We start from the raw sequence: 25377 nt of genomic DNA, 5'->3' as shown, positions 1-25377 counted from the left end.
GAGAATAAAGTCAGGAGAATGAAGCCAAAGAGATCCAAAAATAAACTTGTAATATTATAAAAATATTACAAATATAAAATATATTCTGAGATTAAAGTCCCTCTCATACTGTTTAAGTGACTGACTAACTGCAGATTTGCCACATTCAACATGGCGGACGCTCTGACGCATCGCAGCATAGGCAGAACCCGCCCAACCAGGCGTCTACGTTTATGATGTCTGTGGGAAGGAGAGTGAGGCTCAGTCAGAGTCCCTGATAGAGCCAGAACTCTTTATTGGGTCAGGACTCATCAGCCAAAGTCCATCAGTTTTGTCTGAACAGAGCAGTCAGCGAGGAAGGAGGCAGGAAAAGGAGCCTGGATGCTTCCTGCCACGGCTAGTTTAGCCTAGCGACATCCCTTACCGGCGCTAATAAACCTTAAAGTATCCCACAATCCTTTGCGTGAGATGGCGTATCGGCTCGGCCCCCCTCATGGAAATGAACTAAAATGTCCGGAGAGAAGAGATCCGACAGATTGTGTAACAACAAAGTTTTAAACCAAAGGAAGCAATAAGATCGCCAGCTGTGGTGTGATGAAATATAATGCATATATATACACATGTTGACCTGGAAAATTTTATATTTTTGTTTATGTTGCACACGTCATTTACTTTGCATAAACATTTGTTACAAAATAAGTCTATAAAACATTTGTTTAGTTCATGTCCAGAAGGCTGTAGGCCCGGATCTGACTCCATCCTCCATGTTTCTGACTCCATCCTCCATGTTTCTGACTCCATCCTCCATGTTTCTGACTCCATCCTCCATGTTTGTGTCACTAATGACGTCAGAGTTAAAGTCTGGAATCAGCTCAGCAGCTGAAGCTCCTTTTGGTTTGAGAAACTGTTTAAATCCTAAAGATTCTCAATATTTCACCGGGTCAGAATCATCATCAACCAAAATAAACTTTACATGTTTGTGCTAAGGGTGATTTCTCCGCTCCGCTGATGCTCGTTTAAAATGTTCAAATTCATCTTTTACACGACGGAATGAAGAAAAAAAAGCCTAAAAACGAATAATAAAGTGAATCAAGACAGGAAATGGCAAGTTTTCTTTTTTTCAGCAAAATAAAATGTTTTTTGTATCTTTGTAAGTGAAAAAAACTATAATTGGTCTTTTGAAATGATAATTGACTTGATAATCAGCCATTTTTAACTGATTTAGTCCTTTCCAGAGAACTGAATGAACCAGCAGTGTGTTCCCGTCCTGCAGCTTCGTGTTGTTCTGTCCTTCACGGATCCGCCTCGTTTGTCCCGTCTCTCCTTCCTGCTCCTCGCCCTGATAAACGCTCTCCTCCTCATCCCGTCTCTCCTTCCTGCTCCTCGCCCTGATAAACGCTCTCCTCCTCATCCCGTCTCTCCTTCCTGCTCCTCGCCCTGATAAACGCTCTCCTCCTCATCCCGTCTCCTCTCTCCTCTCGTGTCACACACACTTAGATCAGGACGCTGACCTCAGGTGTCACCGCGCGCTCCCATGCCAGCAGAGTGTGTCTTTGCATGCATGGATACACTCTCCATCTATCTGTGTGTGTGTGTGAGCAGAGAACCACGCCAGCAGCGTCTTACCCACAATCCTCTGGGGGCGCTGGCTCTACCCAGAGTCCATCTGTGCTTCAGATGTCCGTTCCTCTGTGGACCGAGTCCAGGAGTCGGATTTTTAACAGCCAACGGGAATTTTTCCTGTTTCGTGCTGATTTTGCTTCCTGACGCTCAGAATTCAGAACTTTTTAGGAGCTCCTGAACGCATCGTCAGACGTCAGCTGCAACGCCACGAGTCCTGGAAGGATAGAAACGACCTGCTTCTGGAGAAAAATCGATCTGTTCACCATCTACCAGCTGAGTACGGCTCAGTTTAGTGTGATCAAGCTTTTCAGAACCAGAACCGGTGAAATGGCTCGTGATTCTGGAGAACCAGACCTAAAGGCACTGAGTTCTCGCTTCAGTTTCAGCAAAAGGCTGCAGAGACGAGACAAAGACATGAACCAGACACAAGATGACTTCAAAGACAAGCAAAAAAAAGGCAAAATTCAGTCAGAAAGATGGTGAAAAACTTCCAGAAAGAAGAAATACGAACAGATCAAAAATTCCTGCAGATGAAAACGAACCACAGAAAGAAACTAAATCACAACTAAAGAAGAAAGATTTGTCAAAAACTGCAAAAAGATGCAAAACAACCAGAAGCACAAAGAGTCGATGATGGAGTCGGTTCACAGCTGCGTCCTGAACCCATCTCTGGTTCTGACTCCTTCGGTTCTGAAACCTCCCCCTGAGAACCGTGAGCCTCCTTCAGGAAGCCGTCGCCTCGTATGCTAACACGCCATAGCCTAACTGCTGCAGAACACGTTTCACAATATTTACAAATGCCAACAATATAGCTGTAAAACTGAAAAATCAACTGGATTTAAAATGCAAATATTCAGCATCGCATTAACAAAGATCTACGATTCAGTTCAGTCGTTCAATACTTGAAGTACGATGACTTCTAGAAAGTCATCGTACTTCAAGTATTGAACGACTCGATGAATCGAGAAATCCAGAAAACTTTGCCCGACATTGAAATTCCATATTAATATTTCTGTTAAGGCCAATTACCGATATTTATTAGATATTTTATCTATGCATTCCCTTCGCCTTTCAACAGCTGGAAATAAATTAGCCCCCCCCCCCCCCCATCGTGTACCGGCCCAGCATTGGCCTGACCAATATGTTCTAACATCTCCCTAAACCGCCGTCTGTGCCGTTATATTGTGCCTCCTTCATAGTATCTGCACATTTCTGATATTTAGCACCTGTATTTTCCACCGGGATAAAACATCAATATGTGGGTTTAATCTCCTATAATATAATAAAACACGTTTTTTTTCACTATCTCTCCCTTTGTTCTGCTTGTTTAGAACTAACCAAACAACATCCAGCATCAAACTCCAGATTCTACTGACTGCTGTGATGTGTTTGATATTTGCTTCTTAACCCAGACATCGCTGAGGTTTTATAAATTTAAAAATATCTGCCCTTAAAATCTGGTTTTAAGAACTAAGGAGACGTTTCCCCCCGGTCCTCATTTTACTCCTGGAAACAACGAGGAGCCTGACTGTTCAGGCAGTGTCGGGATCTCCCTGATGCGCCTGAAGGCAGCATGTGTGGTGGTTTGGAGCAGAACCACAGAAACCCGGTTCTGATTGTCGGGACACAGTTTCTGCTGAATTATTGAAGCTCTGACCGGACCTGAGGTTCAGCCGGAGAGCTGAGACGGACGGCAGCATCAGAGAGGAGGGACAAATAATCCGTAGGCCGGAGGGATGAAGGCGAAGAGTAACTCTGAGGAGGAGGAGGAGGAGGAGGAGGAGGAGGAAGAGGAGGAGGAGGAGGAAGGAGGATGCTGTCTGTTTTATGAACACATGAAGGACCGACATGAGACCTGAATACTGGATTTTAGTCGGACTTGCCACCGATCAGCAGAAATGCATCAGTCTGACGCTCCTTTCATCGTTTTACCATCAAACTTTAAAGTTTTAAAAGACATTTTGCACAAAAGCATCAACCGGCAACATGATGGATTCATGCTGGTTGCTACGGTGATTCCCTCCTTTTATGGCGGTCATGGAGGTCATCAGGTGGATAGAAACAAAGACAGGTTTAAAAACTGAACCCAGAGGTTCTTCTTGATGGGTCGGCTCTGTCTCCTGCTGGAGCTCTGGATGACACAGTGGGCGTGTCTCTCTGCACTCTGGGCTCTGATTGGTCAGAAAACAGGAAGTCGTCTAGCAGCTGGAGGCATCCAGGATGGGGAAACTGGACGTGTGGAGATGAAACTGTGGCCATGAAAGGAGGTCAAATAAAAATAAAAACTGGTCAGAAAAGAACAAATAAATTTATCAGCCAGTTCAACAAGAAGCGGCTGATTCTGCAGCGACCCGGTCCAAACCTCTGGACCCATTCAAGAGAACCAAGCCAGCTCCATGAAGGAGGTGACAGAGGAGCCCCAAACTAAGCCTCCTGTTTCTGTTATAATCTAGCAGTTCTGGTGCTGATGGAGTTCAGCTTCCATAAACATAGCTGGATTATTGGGATTTACTGCTCCTATGACATCAGAGATATAGGAATGGGACAAACTTTATTTAAAATCTGGTTCTAAAGACCAACAAACAGCAACTTTAAAGTTTGTCACAAACTTCAACATCAAAGATGAAGACAAGATGTGGATATCAGAGAGAATAAAACCACCGTTCTCTGTCTAAAAACACGTTAGATTCCTCCGGCTGCAGAACTGATGGAGGGTCAAGACCTGGTCGATCAGGTGCCAGAGCTCACCTGAGAGCATCGTGGATACACCTGGGATTTACCTGCCTCCTTAACGAGCAACAAGCAACGAGCAATGAGCAGAAACCCAGACAGCAAGATTTACAAGAAAATCATAAAACTACTAGAAAGAAACCAGAGAAAGAGCCGAACCACAGGAGAGTCAGATATAACAGCAAGAACGATTTAGAAACTGATCTACAGGCACGTTTTTTTACTTTTTTTTAATAAATAAAGATAAAAAAGTACCTAAAATACGTAAAGAGACAGAAAAATACAACAGAAGCAACAGCCAACTGCTGATTGTTTCAGATCACAAAAAAGGAAATATTTATACATTATATGCATTCATTTTCTATTTAATTTTCTTAATTTATCTTTCCTATTGTCTTTATTTCTATTTACTTGATTTAATTTAATGTAATTTAATTTCCTGTTTTTTATTTTTATTAATTTGGATGAATTCAATCCGGACACAATCTCATCCTCATACATAATTACCTCTGCATGATCAAATCTAATTATATATGATATAAATATTATAAATATTCAGCCTGCAAATGAAACGTTCATTCTAAAACGATCTGATGTGACCTCAGCTGGAGTTCAAGCAGAGGTGGGAGGATGAGGCAGCTCAGGTGATGAAGGTTAGTGACTCACTTCCTGTTACTATGAAGGTGAAGCTGAGGGTGTTTGATTTGTTCGCCTGCTCAGCCCGGATGCCTTTCTGACCGGGTCACCTGGTTTCTCTGTTTGCTCGTTCATTCCCCGTTCCTGCTGGTTCGGGATGAAACAATGATGATGATGATGATGATGATAAAGTGGTTTCATGTATGATGATGATGATGATGATAAAGTGGTTTCATGTCCATCATCATCATCATCATCATCATCATCATCATCATCGTCATCATTAATAATATATTAAAAGCTGCAGTGTCATGAATTATTGGACGTGGCTGACTGTTGTAAAGTTGATGTGTTGTTTGTGTTTAATGTAAATTATTTAAACCTCTTCCAACATGTTAAGACTTCTTTGTTTTCTGGCAATGCAACAGAAATGGCTCCACCATGATCCATTTTCTGTTTCTGAAATGTCCTGATTCCCCCCCCACCCACGTCCCCCCTCCCCGATCCCCAGAGAGCCGTGGTGTGTTAGCATTAGTGGGCTACCGCCGCTGTGTGCTTTTTACACAGCAGGTGGTGGTGAACCTAGTTTTTCTCTCACGTGTGACATAGATTTTTTATTCCCCCCCCCCCCCCCCCCCCCCGGCCTTAACCCCCCATGGATTGTAGCTATTACCCAGAATCCTCTTCTCAGAGGTGCAGTGTGACCCCAGGAATCAAGGTGTGGTCAGTGTGAAATGATGGGAATCTATGCAGAGAAATATCTGTCCTGGTTTCTGGTCAATAGAAAGGAGACAAAGATCTGAAGTCAGGGTTTGACCCGATCTCATATTATTTCATTCTTTTAAAGACTACATTACCCATGAGCTTTAGCAATGCTGAGTCAAATGTATTCAGGAGTTGTGTCAGGATAAGGTCTACCTCACCATTCTGAGGCAACTTTAGCTGGAATTATATATTACAAAAAGAAAAAAAAACTGTTTCAACATAAATCACATGGAGAAGTGAAAAGACACAAATTTGTTTGGGAGTTCCACATGGCTGTATCCTCGAGACCCTTTTATATTATTCAATCATGAGTTAAAAGTAAAGCTGGTTTCTATCTGCAGCAGATTGAGACATCGCCTCCCATCTGGAGGGAGCAGTTCACCTCACAAAACCCTTAGAAATAAATTAATTAAACATGTCTGAGTTGAGTTTAAGGCCATTTACAAATTTCTTAACAATTTGAAGGCTTGCAATTTTGAAAGTAAATGTCTGTAAAATGAAAGTCAACATCAGGAGTGTGTGGATATTTTTGTCATTGTGAAATCAATCGCCTGATATAACACTGGGGTGTTTACAGATACTACAGCAATTAATCTCTCTGCAAAAATGCCACCAAAGTGTAATTCTGTCGTAAATAATAACCAGGATTACTACAGGTATTGCACAACATACTCCAATATGGTTCACCGGGGGGCTGCTGCTCTGTAAGCTGCTCAGTCAGCTCATACATCCCATCATGTGTCCAGACAACAACATCAAAACCTGCTAATCGCTGCCAGCCTGTCAGAAAAATACTGAAACTGTATCCTGGCTGTAGTTCTCCTAACCGATCACATTTAAAGAGAAAGCTATTAAAGGTAGAGTCGACGAGACATGAAGGAATCTGATTGGTTGTTTCCATTCACACCGAATGACAGGATTGGTCAGTTTTTATCAGCCTGCAGTTCTCACATGGATTTGTTTTTTAACCTCCTTTTTCTGAATATTTAATACATTAACTATTGTCAGGATGGGGGGGCATTGCACCCAGATTAACAAAAAGTGTTTCTGTAGAAGATTACCAACTAAAGCTTTAAGCTTCCATAATAACAGTGAAACTCTCTTCCTCCCGTTATGCTGTATACCTGTCATAGATTTGTTAGCTTTCCTGTCAAATCATCACTGTTTAACTGTCAAAATCTAATTATTTGGTCAAAATACACAAAATGTTGAACAAGGTATGCATTGGCTGGATAAAGCTTTTAAACTTTTTTCACTTAAGGAGGACGATGTGGAGCCAAATCAAACCACTGCAGCTTAATCAATCATAGCAGTCCTGCTTTAGAATGACTCAAGTGATTACTCAAACCCTTACAGTTGCTGACGCTGCAGTTCTGTATAATAAACCAGAACTCTAATTAAGTTTAAGGAGAAGGTTGGCAGCTTCGTCAGGTTTTTGTCTGACTTGTACTGCTAACGGTATCAGAACTCTTCATCGGTCTGAACGCCCAGTGAGTGTGAACTAAAACTGTAAAACGATCAGATCCTTCCTCTGATGTCACAGACTGACATCAGCGTCTCGCCTGTTTCCCACCAGCCTCCGTCTGCACGAAGCCAGAAATTACACCCTGACTGTAATTGATGATAATGAGCTGCTGTCTGATTGGTCGAGTGAATCAGTTCATGTTGAGATGAAGGAAACAAACGCGCCTTCGAGGATGTGAGGAAGAGGAGGCTGCTTGCTGAGCTGCAGAGGGGGGGGGGGGGGGGGAGGGGTGCATCTATTATGCATGACAGCATACACACATAAAACACACACATAAAAGAGGACAGGGACAACAAGAGGCCATTGAACAGAGGCTGCCAGGAGTCACATGACCATCTGACTGACCAATCAGCTTGCATGCTGAAGATTGCCTTCAGTCAGCAGATACTGCGTGGAGGAAAGTCTGAGCGTCTCACAGCCTTCACTGAAAGGACGTTTTCAGAAAGGAGAAGGATTTATGCACCGAAGACATCGTAAGAACAATTTGTCAATCATCTGAGGCCAATCTGGAGGTTACTCCCCATGGAGCAGATGCCTTTTTTAACGTTTGGACATTTTGTTTAAGATGACGGCCGTCAGATGAGGATAAAAGCACAGAGTGTCCTGAAAAATTAAACGTCTTACATCATCTCTGATGCTGCAGGTCTCTGTGTTTGAGAGAACCTCCTCTATGGCAGGCCTGCAGGCGGTGGCATCAGTCCCATCAACATTATAATGTGTAAGAATATTAAGCTCAGTTCTGTAAGGATGAAACTTTATTTGGTCAAAATAACACATTTACTCTGGCATGTCTGCAGATGGTGCGTTCACTGTCACATTTAAAGAGAAGTGATACTGAGAGCCTGCTGTGATTTTTTAGCTTTAGTTTCATTTTTCTCTGTGTTGTTCTCGGATGTTTTTCTGCTTCGGATCAAACAACAGAGACATTAACCTGTGAAATATAATTTCCCTCTCATTGCTTCCCATTCCATCCTGTCGGCCTCGGCGTTGACAGGCTGATGGGTGATCTAGCTGCAGTGAATTTGATCTAATTTACTTTATTTATTATATTCCTCCACAGCCATGAGAGCAGCTCTGCCGTTTTTAAGTGGATTAAAAATCGTGCTCAGCAGTTTATGCTCCTCTTCCATGTTTTTAAAGGTTCTATATCATGTTTTAAAGCCTTCCAAAATCAACTATCAGCATATATGTGATGAAATATTGCCTTTGACACTACGGAGTATTTATTTATTATGAACTAATAGTTTTCTGGAGCTATTTTTCCAACCTGGAAGAAAGATGCTTGCCTTCACTGTGATGCCGTCTCTCCCCATGTGGGGGCGCCCTAGAGCCGCTGCAGCATGGCTTAAAAATATGGAGCTAAAACAGTGGCAGCTTGCCGTTGTAAAAACAAACATTGTAAAATCAAATATTGTCAAATATGTCTTTGCAAGCTGTCACTGTTTTAGCTCCATATAAAAAGAGCACTTTGCTGTTGCCGTGCAGATCAGGAGCTAAAAGAGCCTTTTGGTCTCAGCTTTGAGCAGAAATGATGGCGCTCTGCCTCATCGCTGCTCTCTGGGCGTCTTTACGGGGCGGGGGCGGCTACTTCCTGGAGAGGGGGGGGGGTAATGACCACTCTACGTAGAACCGTCATGGCAGAACACCACTTTGGCCTTGATTCTGATGAAGGAAGAACATCATATCGTAGGTAAAAGGTCAGAAAGTTGATTTTGCATGATATGCTGTTGGCCCTTTAAAGAAAATGTGTTAAAACTACTTTAGAAAATTTCAGGGAAGAGTTTAAACCTTATGACTTTATCTAGTGGTGTTGGGGGGGAGGCGGGGTACGCCCTGGACCGGATGCCAGTCCATCACAAGGCAACTGGGGTGCAATACTTCCATCCACATGGACGTATCAATGATTAATGATCCAATTACATCGATGGAAAAATTTAAATATTGATGCATATCATCATTTTTAAGATATGCCTTTATTTTGAACTTCAGGCATGAGACTATAGTGAACAGGTGATCTATTATTATTGCTTAAGATTAGATGAATGCTTTTATATCATATCGGAAGTCATAACAGACTTTGTTATATCGCCATCCAAACAAACTGACATTACGTCATAACTTGACAAAGCTGGTGATTTGCTCTGACCAGACAGTCATGCTGTTCTGAAGACACTGCTGATGTCTGTCCATGCTGTTGCAGTGTGATAAAAATAAAAGCATCTGATAGTTTTACTCTTATTTAATGGCTGCAGTAACAGTCATGGAAAGTCTTCTTCCCCCACAGCTGCAGAGCTGAGCACGTTCCACCTGCTCGCTCACGTCGTGTGATGACAGGTGTGTTGGTAAAGAGGGTGGGGACCTTCTTCTGAGCCCTAACCACAGCAGCCAGAGACAATCAGAGCCCAGCTGGCGGCCTCGTTCCTGAGGATGTGCTGTCTGAGGGTCCAGCAGCCACTGCAGCCGAGGTCCAGGCTGTAACGCTCCTGCTGTGTGTTTCCTCACAGATGTTCCTCTCTGCTGAGTGCAGAATAAACATGGAAGTCATCGTGGTTCTGTGCAGCAGCTGAAAAAGCTCCAATGACGTTACAGCCACTAATGAGCCGTCTCCCTGAACGTAAGCAATGTGAGGGCTTGTCTTTGCTACATCCAGCCTGATGTGGATCTCTGCAACCTTCTGCTCCACGGCCGACTGCAGCACTCGCTGATTCCTGCACAGAGCTGTGAAAGTGACCTCTGTGTGCCTGCAGAGGCGCTGAGCTTGTCCTTGGTGTGGCTGCCGTCTGACCACTAAGGCAGAGATACGCCGGCAGGGTTCAAATCCTGCAGAAGCCACTGCAGCTGCACACGTCAGAGTCTCTGCATCGCAACACTGGAGAGTCCACAGACACGTGTTTGCTTTCACAGCAAATTCTGATTTGGTTTTAGTCTGCAATCCTTTTAGGCTTAAATGAGTTCTAGTCCAATACGACTTCCTACATGTCCGTGGAGTAAATTTCCAGTGCCTTTAGTCGACTAAAGTCATGGAGCAATGGAGCTTTTAGATCTGTACTAAGATAAACTGCAAAGATTTCACACTGAAGTGAAATCTTTGCAGTTTACAGACACGGTTTAACTTTATTTGAACTTATCTTATCTAGAAATGCAAGTCTAAATTTTTTTTTTACAAAATAATATATACAAACTGCATTGCATGGGAAGATTAAGCCTCATTGGCTATTTCTTTTATTCCCTTACCTTTCAAAATAACTTTTTATATATAATTTCATTTTATTTCAACATTTGTATGTTGTTTTTATTTGCTTACAAAATACATAATGTAAGTAACATTTAATCTCATTTTAATGTGGTAAAAATAGCTGATGAACACTTTAATTGAGCAGCTTTCCACTGCTGGGCAGAACAACCCTGAGAGCTTCGGTTAAAGAAAACTCAACCTCTCTTGTTTCCAAACGGTTCTTAATCAGACTGACTCTTCAGCTGAGGCCGTATTTCGGTCTCATTTTTGCGTCTTTGTGTCTGTTTTTAGTGACGGTGTGTCTGCTGCAGAGTGAAATGTTAATGAGGCATTGGTATGTTGTGAAGCTGTGAGATGAGAGACAAACATCAACAAACATTGGAGCTTGGCTGGAGCGCGTTGGCAGCGTGGGGCTCTGGTTCTGAGCCCAGCCAGCCTCCTCATGACGCCGCTGAGCTTTAAAGCAAGTTTCATACATCAGACCAGAGGCGCCGGTCAACAGGGGGCGCTAGAACGCCAACACATCAACAGTGAAGCAAGGAAGTGTAGACACAGTGAAGATAATTACGAAATAAAATGTAATTATCACACCTGATCTTTAATAAAATGTGTCTGACTTTGACATTGTTCAGCATTGCGGTTCCATTTTTTATTTATTTGGATTCATGTTTCTGTGTAAGTCATATTCCTTAATGGTGTGGGGCACTGGACTGATAAGGGTGTGTGGATGCTTTTAAACTTTTGGCTTCCATGTGACTCCGCGCTGGCCTCTAATTGGTTACTGTTCTTCATCCAATCCGATTAATTCCTCACACCTGTCAATTAAAGCGACAACCCTGACAGCTCAGACGCACAAAAGTTCCTCAATCATGATGCAAATGGAGTCAGACAACAACAACGACAAGACAGGAGAGAACGGTGCAGCAAAAGAAAAAATGATAATTAATTTACAAAATTATAGTGTCACGAGGCTTTCAACCTGGTTTGTTTGAACTACATTGGCTTCCTGCCCATTTAGATAGATTTTAAACCTTTATTATTTGTTTTTAAGGCTTTTAACAGCCTTGCACCTCCTTATTTATCCAAGTTATTGAGCTGTTCTATTCCTTTATGTCAGACAGTCAACATTAACTCATGGTTCCACGGACAAAGTCCAAATGTTGGGACCGAGCTTTCTCTCTGACTACATCTCAGCACTGGAAGCAACTTCTTACAGATCTTCCATCTATTACTGAAATTAAACTTTTTAAATCAAAGCTAAGATTTTTTTTTAATTCAGGCAGGCTTTTAATACCTAAAACTGTGGTGGCACTTCTGACTGTATCTACGCTGTTTTACCTATTTTGTTTCATCTACTATGTTTTTAACCTGTTATTATCTTTTTTTGAACCCCCAGTGTGTTTGGGTTAAGACATTTGGTCGTCACTATTGTGGATGTAGAAAGGGTGACGCTAATAAAGGATAGATAGATCGATAGATAGATAGATAGATAGATAGATAGATAGATAGATAGATAGATAGATAGATTGATTGATTGATTGATTGATTGATTGATGACAGATGTGTTTTAAGTAGTTTTTGTTGTCCTAGGCTCCCTACCAAAATGTTTTATCACCAGCTATCTCTGCATCACATAAACACTGTGGGTCATGATTATCAGAAAAATACTAATATGTAAAGAGAAAGCTAAATATGTGTCTCGTGTTTTTAGATCCTCCATTAAAGAAGATGAATGCAGTAAAACACACAACATATTCTTACTGACCCGATTAAACCCTAATGAACTGGACTGAATAGAACCATGTCTGAATGTCTGATTGGTGCCATTAAGGTGTCCTTGCAGCTTTGCCGCAGCAGGCGAGCGTTTTCTCTAAGTAAATAAAGACAAACTAGCCCAGCCCCACCCGGCCGGTGCTGCCAAGAGGTGCAGAACAAACTGGACCACTTATGGAGGACTGAGCACACATGGCTTTGTTTTTGCTTTTCCAGGAAGTCCAGGATGTTTGTCTCTATAAAGTGGCAGGATATATTTTTAGCAATTAATAATTTAAACAGGGAGTTCTTTCTGAATAGAATAGAATAGAATAGGGTGATTCAAAGGTCTTTTTTCAAACACCTGAATCTGACTGGTCTTGTTTATTTTACTTAATAAAACCAAAGCTAATGTGAGTTTGACCAAAGTGTGTCATGGTTATTGTGATTTATTGCTCTGTGACTGTTAGGACTAACTGGATCGAGTTCAACTTAGTTTGGATTTTATTTTAATTGAACTGTGGTTACATTAGTTTTTAAACTAAACAAAATTATTTATCAAAAAAATAATTGTACTGCAATTATAATACTGATTACTTTGGATTGTAACTATTTGTACACTTGAACCTGAAACTGAATGTCTTAACTATTTGCTGTAAAATACCACTTTATAAACAGAATAACATAGAATGTAATATGTGCAGTTTGATGGTTGTTTTCTGACAGAAAAACCTTCCAAAAAGTGGTCGGATTTAAACAATAACATCCTAAACTGGACAGTACTGAATTAACCTGAAATAAATTGGGATACGTTGAATTGAACTGTATCTACTTTAATCAGACTAAAAGTACAAATGCTGGTGGAATAAAATCAGATAAACTCAAATGTAATCAGGTTAAACGACTTTGTTGAACTGGATTAAACTGAAATGAACCCAGCTGGTTTCAGGTATATTCAGGTACATTTTCTAGTTTCCAGTTGTAGAAATTTCACCAGCCATAGGTAAAATATGACACTTGTGTTGTATTTGTCAATAAGCAACAATCCTAAATGTATTTAAAAACTTATAGGCGTCCATTCTCAATCTGTCACTAGAACTATGCAGTAAAACAAATATACTGTAGGGCCTCATGAAATCGGCTTTATTCCTCATTAAAAACTTATTTTCTTATTATATTTTCAATGTTCCTTTTTCAAATTTTCAAAATCAGCTCTTTGAATTTCAATATGTTACAGATTAAACTGGTTTTGTCATCTAACTAGTTTCTGTAGTTGTTTTAGTGAAAAAGTGTCACTAGCCTAGAGATGCCGAGTGCATGGGGATTATTTAATTAGCTAATATTTATTGTAGTCCAAAGTCAGTCATGCTTTTCTACAGCCTTATTCAACAAGTCAGGAAAATGTGGAAGTTAACTTATTCCAATAACTCCATCATTAAGTCAAAGGCATCACACAGATACACACAAGCCATGTTTCCATCCAATTGTAATGTGAATTTTGAGTGAACTTTTAAAATATCGCTGGTTTACAGAGAAATAGCTTTTTGTCAGAAGATAATATTACGCATGGCTGTAATCAACAGGAAGTGGAGGTCGCAGATAAGCACATGTAAAAAATGAGAGTTTTCAGGAATGTGTTGCTTCTGGGCAAATTGTAATTGTTCTGGAAAGTCATCTAGTGCTGGCGATGTTAGACGCAGTCTGGAGACGTTCAGAAAGAAATGCAGTTCTGACGGCAACAACAGAAACAGTTAAATGAGGTAAATGTTCGCTAGGTAAGACCTTATTCTGCAAATGTGTTTCCATCTCCTCTGTTTCACAAAAGCCAAAAACCATCCCAAGCGAGAATATATATATATTTTTTTTGCAGAATTGAAGAAGGTATTTCCATCAACCTTTTCTAATGCAGTACTTCAAAATGCAAATAAAAAAGGTTTTATTTATGTTACAAGGATTTTCTGCTTATCAAACTATACAATTTTTTAATTAACATAAACGTGTGTGCAGGAAAAGCATGTCTGACAAAATTAAATTGAACTTTTTGGCCATAATGACCATCGTTACATCTGCAGGAAGAAGAGGGAAGCGTTCAAGCCTGAGAACACCATCCCAACTGTGAAGTACGGGAGTGGCAGCATCATGCTGTGGGCTTGATTTGCTGCAGGAGGGACTGGTGCACTTCTCAAAATATATTCATCTTGAGAAAATAACAATGTATGGAAATTCTGAAGCAACAACTGAAGACATCAGCAGGAAAGTTGCAGCTTGGGCGTAAATGAGTCTTCCAGATGAACAATGGCCCAAAGCCTCCAGCCAAACTGGCTGCAAAGTGGCTTCAGGATAGCAAGGTCAATGTTTATGAATGACCGTTAAAAACCTCTGATCTAAGTCCTAGTCAACATTTATGGGCATAGCTAGAAAGGCGTGTTCAAGCAAGACGGCCTCCAATCTGGGCTCAGTTCCCCCGGTCCTGTCAGGAGGAATGAGCCAAAGTTCCCGCCTAATTTTTGAGAAGCGAGATACAAAACCTTTGATATAAATCAATCAATCAATTTTATTTGTCAACTGCAATTTGCAATTGAAAATTCAGTTCCAGTACAGTATAAAGTCAGACAGTTTAAAGGCTAAGGTACCAAACATTAACAAAAATGTATGTAAACTTCTGACCTTCAAGAAAAAAATAAAACAATGTCTAAAAAATGATTGCTGTCATTATTCAGGTATTCATTATAATCATTATCATTATCCTAGCCGTTGTTATATCTGTTTGTTATGAGTAATTATGTGCATTCTTAGCCGGTATCTGCCTCCACAGACAATCTATTATGGTAACATATAATGACAATAAAGCTGTTTATATATATATATATATATATATATATATATATATATATATATATATATATGTGTGTGTTTATAGGGATATTTGGTACAACAAGCAACAAATTGCAAGAGTTTCTATCTCAATTTAGTGGAACAGGTATAATTGGGATTATGCTTTCATGCTGTGGTTCATTCTGGCTTTCAGACATAAATGCAGTTTACTTCAAAATCTCTTACCGCTACAAGTAAACCAGCGGTTTTAATATTCAAATCCTTCTAAACGTTTCATCTATATTGGAAAAAATGGCATTTTGTGATACAAAACGTTCCATAAAAGCCATTTAATTTAGCATAACCATTGTATGCACTGTATTTTAACAAAAATGTGTCTTTGCGAGTTTACAAGATGTAAAATAAACCCAAGAAAAACACATTCTGGATTTAAAACTTACTGGCATGGCGACACTGACAGGGTGTGATCACATTTTCAGCTGTTTGTTTTCTCAGCTTGTCAGCATGCCTCATATCACCACAGATATTCTCTACCTTTGGGTTTTAATTATCATCATTAAATGGTGATGCTCTGATCACTTCACGCTGCTCCCTACCACCGGTTAGAGCCACAAGGGTGGAGTTCTACGTACCTAGTAGATCCTTCCGTGCTGCATTCAGCAGAACTCAGACATATGAGTTTTTAATCATTCAAACAATAGTTCTACTGGCTGATGTTTAAAATCCGCAGTGTGACTAATTGCATTTTACTTAATTAATAGAAATCAAGATGTTGCAGTCCCATATGTATATATATATATATATATATATATATATATATATATATATATATATATATATATATATATATATATATATATACACACACACACACACACACACACACACACACATAGAGCCAACTCCCAGTTTTTACTTATGCTGCTATAGGCTTAGGCTGCTGGAGGACATCAGGGTCTATTTCTCTCTCTCTGCTGAGTTCTCCTACTGCTCTCCAATCTGCATTGTTTGTTGTTATTTCAGCTTTTAACTTTTTGTTCTCTGTCATGATGAAAATCAGTGCCTCCAAATCCGAGACCATGGTCTTGAACCGGAAAAGGGTAGAGTGCCTTCTCCGGGTTGGGGAGGATGTGCTGCCCCTAGTGGAGGAGTTCAAGTATCTTGGGGTCTTGTTCACGAATGAGGGGAAGATGGAGCGGGAGATCGACAGGCGGATTGGTGCAGCGTCTGCTGTGAAGCGGGCGCTGTACCGATCCGTTGTGGTGAAGAGAGAGCTGAGCCAAAAGGCCAAGCTCTCGATTTACCGGTCGATCTACGTTCCTACCCTCATCTATGGTCACGAGCTTTGGGTCGTGACCGAAAGAACGAGATCCCGGATACAAGCGGCTGAAATGAGTTTTCTCCGTGGTGTGTCTGGGCTCTCCCTTAGAGATAGGGTGAGGAGCTCAGTCATCCGGGGAGGACTCAGAGTAGAGCCGCTGCTCCTCCACGTCCAGAGGAGCCAGTTGAGGTGGCTCGGGCATCTGGTCAGGATGCCTCCTGGACGCCTCCCTGGTGAGGTGTTCCGGGCACGTCCCACCGGGAGGAGGCCCAGGGGAAGACCCAGGACACGCTGGAGGGACTATGTCTCCCTGCTGGCCTGGGAACGCCTTGGGATTCCTCCTGAGGAGCTGGCCCAAGTGGCCGGGGAGAGGGACATCTGGGCCTCCCTACTGAAGCTGCTACCCCCGCGACCCGACCCCGGATAAGCGGAAGACAACGGACGGACGGACGGTTCTCTGTCATGTTTCTCTTCATAGAAGGTACACCTGGTCTGGTGTTCTGTTAGCTGTGACATCATCAGGGGAGGCAGATCATCCTCTATTACCATCTAACATAGAAAGTACTCCTGGGTCAATGTGAGCTTCTGTGCTTTCTGTGTCTCTGCTCTGTCTTCTCTAACATAGAAAGTACTCCTGGGTCAATGTGAGCTTCTGTGCTTTCTGTGTCTCTGCTCTGTCTTCTCTAACATAGAAAGTACTCCTGGGTCAATGTGAGCTTCTGAGCTTTCTGTGTCTCTGCTCTGTCTTCTCTAAGCCCCAGTGGGTGGAGGCAGATGAGCGTTCACACTGAGCCTGGTTCTGATTCTGCTGGAGGTTCTCCTCCCTGTTAAAGGGGAGTTTTCCTCTCCACTGTCGCTTCATGCATGCTCAGTATGAGGGATTGCTGCAAAGCCATCAACAATGCAGACGACTGTCCACTGTGGCTCTACGCTCTTTCAGGAGGAGTGAATGCTGCTTGGAGAGACTTGATGCAACCTGCTGGGTTTCCTTAGAGAGGAAACTTTCTCACCAACCTGGAGGATCTGATGGAGTCTGACTTTGGAAAGAGACTTGAGATGATGTGTGATGTGAATTGGAGCTATATAAATCAAATAAGTTGTAGAAATCATAAATGCTTCTCCAGAGCTTCCTTGATCAAATTTAGCTGCCCCTTCATAGATTTACCCACATTTGGCCAGTGGTGGGTGCTAATTTCCAGCCCTGATTTTTAACAAATTTAACTTTTCTCAAGTCATCAGGAACTGCAACAGAAGGTGTGATTAGTGGTTCATATGGTTACAACTAAACTGTGCTCAGTTAATTTCTACTACCCCATAAAACAGATAAAATAATGGTTGAAAATTATCTCTATATAAATAGAACAGAACGGAATAAAATGAAAGCTAAATTACTGATTCAGTGTAAATGTTACACAACTTGTCCTTTCATTACTAATGTGTTGTATTTGGACATAAAGTCAACCAGAAGTTCATGAAATAATTAGTGGTGTGACTGGATCAAACTGGGCTGGATATAAATAAAATGAATAGTTTAATTTCATCAAACAGAAATTTAAACAAATGAGATATTTGTGGTAAAAAGTAAAAGAAAATCAACAAACTTTGAACTCTGAAATTCACTGAACCAAATTATGTTGTAAATAGTTTAGATTGTAATGAATTGCATTCATTACACTGAATATAATTTGATCAACATGGATCAAATTTAATGAACTGAATAGTTTAATTTGATTTAACAGAACTGGCTACAGTAAAAAAATAATGGACTTCAATGAGTTAAATAGATTCCGTTAATTTATTTTTAATTGGGATTTACTGTGTCAGAAATAAATTGGATTAGATTATAGCTGGATTATGCTTGATGGTACTTATATGGGTTGGACTTGAACTCTGTGCTGAAAATGAATGAAATAACTAAACAGAAATTATTAAAACAGGCTAATTGTGTTAAATTACACTCGTGTACTTGTTTATAGTTATTGTGAGGACCGGCGCACACATCAGCATTGTGGGGTCTTGTAACCTTGTGGGGTTATTGGCAATATTTCTATTTATTCGGTGTGAATACTTTATTTGCGGTGGGTTTATTTCTGTGGGAAATGTCAGCACAGTGTTTTCAGAGCTGATTAAAAAAAAAATGCAACATCCATCCATCAGCACTGACAGGAAGTTACGTGCCGGCGCAGACCTCCCACCACCTGCTGTTTAAATCAATGAGAATGAAACAGGATATGTGATCACACACACTGCTGCAAACAAACACAAACGATCCGTCTGTCGCTCCATGTGCACGGATAATGTTTCCAGCTCTTTAAAATACTGTCGACATGTGGCCGCAGCAAACGGCAGAACCAGGAAATCCATTATTAACAACACAAGCATTGATGTCTGACATACCAGGGTGTAAATGTAGCATAAATGCTCATTCCATCCCATAATTTAACCTTTTAACTTGAGCAGGAAACGGTCATCTTTAAGCCAAAGCTGGGCATCGGTGTGTGAATGAGCGCTTGTGACGCATGAATGTGGCTCTATAGCGTAAAGCACTTTGAGTGGCCAGTGTGACTAAAAGAACTACAAAAATGTCCATCTATTATTTATAGCTTTGTTCATAGATGAAACACGAAAGCATAAAACAATTTTACTCCTGTGGATGAGGAGGAACAAGGGGATGTGACACGGTGAGACAGAGAGAGAGGTGAAGAGACGAGAGACTGGCAGGAAAACCCGAGTGACGAAAATAGACGAGGAGGATCAAAATTAGGAGGAGAGTAAGTCAGAGCAACGGATTAACGGGGGTGAGATGTTTAAAGGAGGCTGACTGGAGATTAAAGATAGGAAAAGAAATGCTGGATATGAGAAAACATAACGATGGAACAGAAATAAGGAAAAGGAAGGTGTGTCCAGGTACTGGACGGCAGTAAAAGCGCATCAATAGCTACGTTTACGTGCACAGAAGTTCACAATCAGATTAAAATCTGTTCGGATTAAATAATCAGATTATACAGTTGATATGGGCACACAATCAATTAATCCAGTCTTAATGTGCGTTTCCATGCACCTGGCTTTATTCACAATAGAACCACTCTGACAGTTACCTGACTCCGCCAGATAGATTTGCTCCGCATATCCATCTGGAAACCTTCCGTTGAAGTAATTTTGGGAAGGGGCGAAAATACTGGTTAGCTGATTGGCCTATGTTGGTGATAGACGGGCCAAATGAACCAATCAGATTCGTCGTCGCTCTGTTACGAGCGACGACAAAAACACAACCACAAGCCAAGCTACTCATGCTGCTGCAGGTAAAGGCTCGTTAGCTCAGCAAAGAAATACTCTGTAATTCCGATAAAACTTGCTCGATAGCCACGCTAACGCTAGTTTCATCGGCTGAAGCCGCCATGTTCTTTAGACTGAACTGTCGCGCTTCTCGTTGCGTCACACCGCAACCTGCCTCAAAGCCAACGCTGATTGGACGTTCGTTTGGTGAACGGCTCCAAATTTTCTTTAACGGAGAGTAGCCAGACTGATCTGCGAGTGAAACCTTGAAAGCTCGCGAGATCACGATGGTCTCACGAGGCTACTCTGACAGGCCCAGTTATCAAATTTCCCTAAAATACCACAGAAGAAGAAATGCCGTCTTTGCTAAAATACAAAAGTAGTAAACAAAGCAGTTTTATGGGAGTTTGTTTATTTTCTGAGCGCCAGGCTGGACTTGGACATGTTCTACGGTTTAAACGTTACTGAGTAAAGCAACAATATGAACTCTTTTATTTTATCAAACAGAAAGTTTATCGGGAATCCCGACATATTCACGTTTGCCACATGCAGAATAACCTGATCCTGAGCTTTTAAATGAACGTTAATTGGATTATCAATTAGCATAAATCCCTCCTCTCATTCTGATTACAATTTAATTCCAATTGAGCTTAATCCGATAATCGTATTCCGACTGCCGTGTTTATATGACGCTTTTTTTTTTTAATTCCGATCACTTTTGTCCGTGTAAACGTAGCTCCTGTCGACTGTCACAGTCAGTAAATCCAGTTGCTCTGCCAGACGCATGAAGCTGTGGACATTCTTGCGGCACCATGACAGACATGAAGCTCAGATCCTTTCCAGAACAGGACCAGTTCTTAATTATGATCAGCAGTAAACAAATAAATATATTTTAATGTAATAAATTCAAGTTATATCAACTCTGAAGACCAAATAAAACTAAACCGAAACTAAGACAGGGTTTTGAGAGAGATTTTCACTCTGGCTGGTTTTAATAATGGATGCTTCAGGAAGTCCTGGGTGTGTTGCTGAGGGGTTTCTGGGAGGAACCAGGGACCTCCAGGTGAGCCGGCTCCAGGTATCTGACCTATCTGCTCCTGCCTGTCCACCAGCGGTCGGAGCATCTTTAGGACTTGCTGTAAAACTTTTCCAGGCTCGGTTTGGAAATCCAGTTCTCCCTTTCAGCTTTAATGTCCTCAGATTTGTGTTGTATTGAAGAACCGTGAAATATTTCCGTTGCATTGGTTTAACTCAAAGGTTATCGGAAAACAAAAGCCAGCAGGAACTGGGAGGTAATGTAAATTCCTAACTGGACTTTTAACTCTTAATTCAGAGAGGTGATAGGACAGAAACAGCGCGATGACTACTGGAGGATAACGGGTTATAAATCAAAGGAAGGATGAAGACAGTAAAAATAAATCAGAGCTGGGTGAGAAAGCTGTGATGAGAATAATGAGATGGGGGAGCAGGGACGGACAGCAGTGCGGTAAACTGCTGAGGCTTTCTTCATGCAAATCAGCTCCACTCACATCCAGCTGCTGATTTACTGATCAGGAGCCATTGATCCTGTCCTGCCCCACCCTCACGGACACCGGCGTGACGGGGACACGCCACAGAATGGAAATCACCGCTGAGCGCAGACCTCAGCAGCTGCATTCGCTTCATCTTAACCCGGTTGAACTCGGCGGCGGCGGCGGCGGTGGGGGTGGAGCTGCAGCAGAGTTTTCACCGGCTGACGTGATCCCCTCACCGCCCCCTGAGCCCCCCCACAGTCCACCCAAACCGCCAGCATCAGCTGTGCGCTTCAGGCGCTCCAGAAACGCCGCACCGCAGAGATTTCCGCACACGCGTCAGAGCGCCGCTCTCACCCGGCGCAGAGGCACAGTCATAAAATGGGTGAGGCTTTCCTACAACCAAGGCCTCCCCCTCCTCCCCTCCCTCCGCTATCACCCGAGCAGGCGGAGCGGCAAAGTGCACGCCGAGAGCCGCATCCATCCACCACCCACCCATCCATCCATCCATCCCTCCGTCCAGCAGCGCATCATCAGCACTGATGCCCCCATTCCCGCGACTCTCCATCGGGGAGGAGGCAGCGCGCTGCCGGATGCGGCCTCCATCAGTGAAAAAAGAAAAAATCTGCATTTTTTCCTCATCTTAGAGTCAGCTGTCCTCCTCCTTCCCTCCTCCTCACACGCATGCATAGACATGCACGTCCCGAATTAGAATTAGCTCGGATGGGTGCGTTTTAAGCCGTGTTCCCGTCATGCATGAGGGGAGAAAAAAAAGCCTGAGCTGGGCAGCAGAGCAGCAGGGCTGCAGAGCTGGGCCTCTGCGTCTACAACCAATTAAATCTGCCGTTAGAGGAGGAAACCCCGCAGATGAAAAAGGAGTCCAGACCAGGGCTGCAGCCCCGCATCCATCCGCGCACAGCGCACAGCCTCCATTACAGGCTGCCTCCTCACGGCTCTGCAGCACACTCTGTATTCACAGCATGAAAAGAGCCGGGCCGCAGCGCCACCCGCATCCAAACCTCCGCAGAGCCAGTAAAAACCCGCAACACCGCGGGTCCGAGCGGCTCCCCCCACCCCGCCATCCCGCCTCTCCTCCGGCTACAGGAGGCCGTGATGCTGCGGCGGCCCCGGGAGGAGGGAGAGGAGGGCAGGGGAGGAAGATGGAGGCCGACAGGGAAGATGGAAAGAGGAAAAGGAGCTTACGCTTCGCAGTTCCGCCGTACGGTCCTTCATGGTGTCGCCGCGCCGAGCTGGCTGCTAGAGAGCGGAGAATCGGCCCTGATCCGTGCGGGAGGGGGAGATGTCCAACACCGAGATTCCCAGCGGTTCCCTCCGTGTGTCCTCCTCTTCGCTCTCCTGGAAGCGGAGCAGAGATGGAGGGAGGAAGAGCGCGGCGTGACGCGTCTCCGCCTTCTGCTTCTTCTTCTTCTTCGGAGGGTTTTTTTTTTATCCGTGCGGTGACGGCGCGTGAATCAGCCCTCCTCCTCAGCTCTGCTGCTTTTTCTCTAGATCTGGACCTCTCCCCCCCTTCACTCCGCGCCTTTCTCCTCTTCCTCCTCGGTGCGGTCGCAGTGTGGCCCCGCAGCGCGCAAAGCAGCAGCAGCCCGGCAGGAAAACCGAGCGAGAGAGAGGGGGGGAGGGAGCGAGAAGGGGAGGGGGGAGGGAGGGGGGGGGAGGAGGGAGGGGGAGTGGTACTGATGCTGCAGAAAAGGAGAGGGGAAGGGAGGGGGAGATGCGGAGCGGATGGAAAGCAGCGCGCATGCGCTCCCTCCCTTCATCCTTCATCTCTCCCTGCTGTCTGTCAGCGTCTCGCCCCCCCCCCCCCCCTCACCGCGGCAGCCTGTTTGCTCTCAGGTGAATGAGGATCAGCATCATAGGGAGGACAGTCTGTTCACTCCGCTGCCTTATATAGGCATGTGCGCGCGCATGTATGGGGGGGGGGGTCGCATGTTGCACGCCTCCTAACACACTGACTCCAGCCAGCGTCACATGTTCTGTGCTTCTGCGCCAGGCTCGGTTCTGTTCCTGCCAGCACTGGCCGGCCTCTTTATTAGGCACACCTGTTCGCTGACACACAGGTGCTCCAGCCAATCACACGGCAGCTGCTCTTCAGGGCGCCTCATGTCAACAGGAAACTGGACCAGCAGAGGGGATTATGGGATGCCGTCTACAAGATCATGGGCTCTATAGCTGGTTCCCCTCATAGAGTCAGGAACCTTCAGCCAGAGCAGAAGTCTGTCAGTCAGTGAGGAAGGAGGCAGGAAAAGGAGCCTGGATGCTTCCTCTGATGTTCCTTAGCGGCACCTCCATCCTCCATGTTTCTGACTCCATCCTCCATGTCTCTGACTCCATCCTCCATGATTCTGACTCCATCCTCCATGTTTCTGACTCCATCCTCCACGTCTCTGACTCCATCCTCCATGATTCTGACTCCATCCTCCATGATTCTGACTCCATCCTCCATGTTTCTGACTCCATCCTCCATGATTCTGACTCCATCCTCCATGTCTCTGACTCCATCCTCCATGATTCTGACTCCATCCTCCATGATTCTGACTCCATCCTCCATGTCTCTGACTCCATCCTCCATGATTCTGACTCCATCCTCCATGTCTCTGACTCCATCCTCCATGATTCTGACTCCATCCTCCATGATTCTGACTCCATCCTCCATGTCTCTGACTCCATCCTCCATGATTCTGACTCCATCCTCCATGTCTCTGACTCCATCCTCCATGATTCTGACTCCATCCTCCGTGTTTCTGACTCCATCCTCCATGTTTCTGACTCCATCCTCCGTGTCTCTGACTCCATCCTCCATGTCTCTGACTCCATCCTCCGTGTCTCTGACTCCATCCTCCATGTTTCTGACTCCATCCTCCGTGTTTCTGACTCCATCCTCCATGTTTCTGACTCCATCCTCCATGTTTCTGACTCCATCCTCCATGTTTCTGACTCCATCCTCCATGTTTCTGACTCCATCCTCCGTGTCTCTGACTCCATCCTCCGTGTTTCTGACTCCATCCTCCATGTTTCTGACTCCATCCTCCATGTTTCCGTCACTAATGGCCTCAGAGTTAAAGTCTGGAATCAGCTCAGCAGCTGAAGCTAATTTCCTCCCTGATGGAGTTCTGCTGACCCAGGAAAGGTCAAGGGTCAGGAGCTAGGAGCTGTTATTAAGGGTGTTCAGATGGAGGTTTATGCTGCAGGAGTCCAGAAAAGAGCCACAGATCCCTCTTCCAGCAGTTAAACATTTTAAATCATTAAATCAAAAACTAACAGACTTTAAAACTATAAAACGCTCAGTCTTCGTTTCCTGCGGCTGGTTCTGATTCTGCGTTCAGAGACGACGTCTCACCAATCACAATGACCATAAAGGTTCTGGCTTCCTGAGTACGGACCTCTGGCGTCGTGTTTTATCGACGCCACGGAGAACCAAGCAGGTTCTGAAGGAAGAGGCTCACTAAAGCGGGTCGCTGGAGACAGTTTAGGAAACCTGACTTTTTATTTTGGTTCTGATCCCGTTTGGGCCCGTTTGCTCTGATGACACATGACAGATTCTGACCCTGATCAAACCACAGAACCGTAAGGAACCACCAGTTGGTACCATTTCCTCCCCTGAGTAGAACCTTACATTTAACTGGTACCAAACCTCCCCTGTTGGGTCCAACTGGTCGGTACAAAATGTTCTGCTGCAGACGGCTCCATTTGTCCCGAACCTTTTCACCAAATAAAACTCCAAACTTTAGAGTTTCATTGGGATTCGCTGATGTGAGCCAACATCTGGACCCGCCTCACCAGCAGGTTCTGCTCTCCGACCCGTTCCACAAGTCCAGCTGGACGTTCTCCAGGATGTTTGATAGATGAAGACGTTCTCTGTGATGTTTACCAAAGCTGTCCGGTTCTGACCCAGCACGGACCCGGACCATCTGACACATGAAGGCCTCCTGTGACCCAAACGGGCTTTGGCCAACCAAGCCCTGAAGTTCTGGATGTCTTTGGAAGTCCTGGTGAGACCTTCATAAATAATATGGCTTAAATAATCTGCAGAGAAAAGGTTCCTGATGAGTTCTGCCGGTCCCGGACTGGGTCGGAGCTTACAGCGCCGCCTCCGTCATATTTAGCGTTTCTGTTCCATTTTCCTCCGTAGAGGAAATGACAGAAATCGATATCAGATTTTAGATATTTG

The 25377-nt window shown here is 43.6% G+C and overlaps 1 protein-coding gene and 1 long non-coding RNA gene across 2 annotated transcripts in view; one reads left to right on the top strand and one right to left on the bottom strand.

Annotated features, from left to right (window-relative positions):
• The window catches only part of stx1b (syntaxin 1B), a 68148-nt gene extending 45324 nt beyond the window's left edge, over positions 1–22824 (bottom strand). Inside the window, exon 1 of the mRNA XM_012856608.3 lies at positions 22392–22824. Within this exon, the coding sequence (XP_012712062.1) occupies positions 22392–22421 (30 nt within the window). The 5' untranslated portion in view covers positions 22422–22824. The remainder of the gene's footprint in view (positions 1–22391) is intronic.
• On the top strand, positions 7620–11832 carry LOC118566458. The gene is made up of 3 exons (XR_004933036.1): positions 7620–7731; positions 9543–9872; positions 10785–11832. It is a non-coding gene; the product is annotated as an uncharacterized LOC118566458 (long non-coding RNA).
• Positions 22825–25377: the final 2553 nt, after the last annotated feature.

This window comes from Fundulus heteroclitus, chromosome 16 (assembly GCF_011125445.2).
Source record: "Fundulus heteroclitus isolate FHET01 chromosome 16, MU-UCD_Fhet_4.1, whole genome shotgun sequence".
NCBI classification, from domain to species: domain Eukaryota; kingdom Metazoa; phylum Chordata; class Actinopteri; order Cyprinodontiformes; family Fundulidae; genus Fundulus; species Fundulus heteroclitus.
This window is presented reverse-complemented; position numbering and strand designations above follow the sequence as displayed.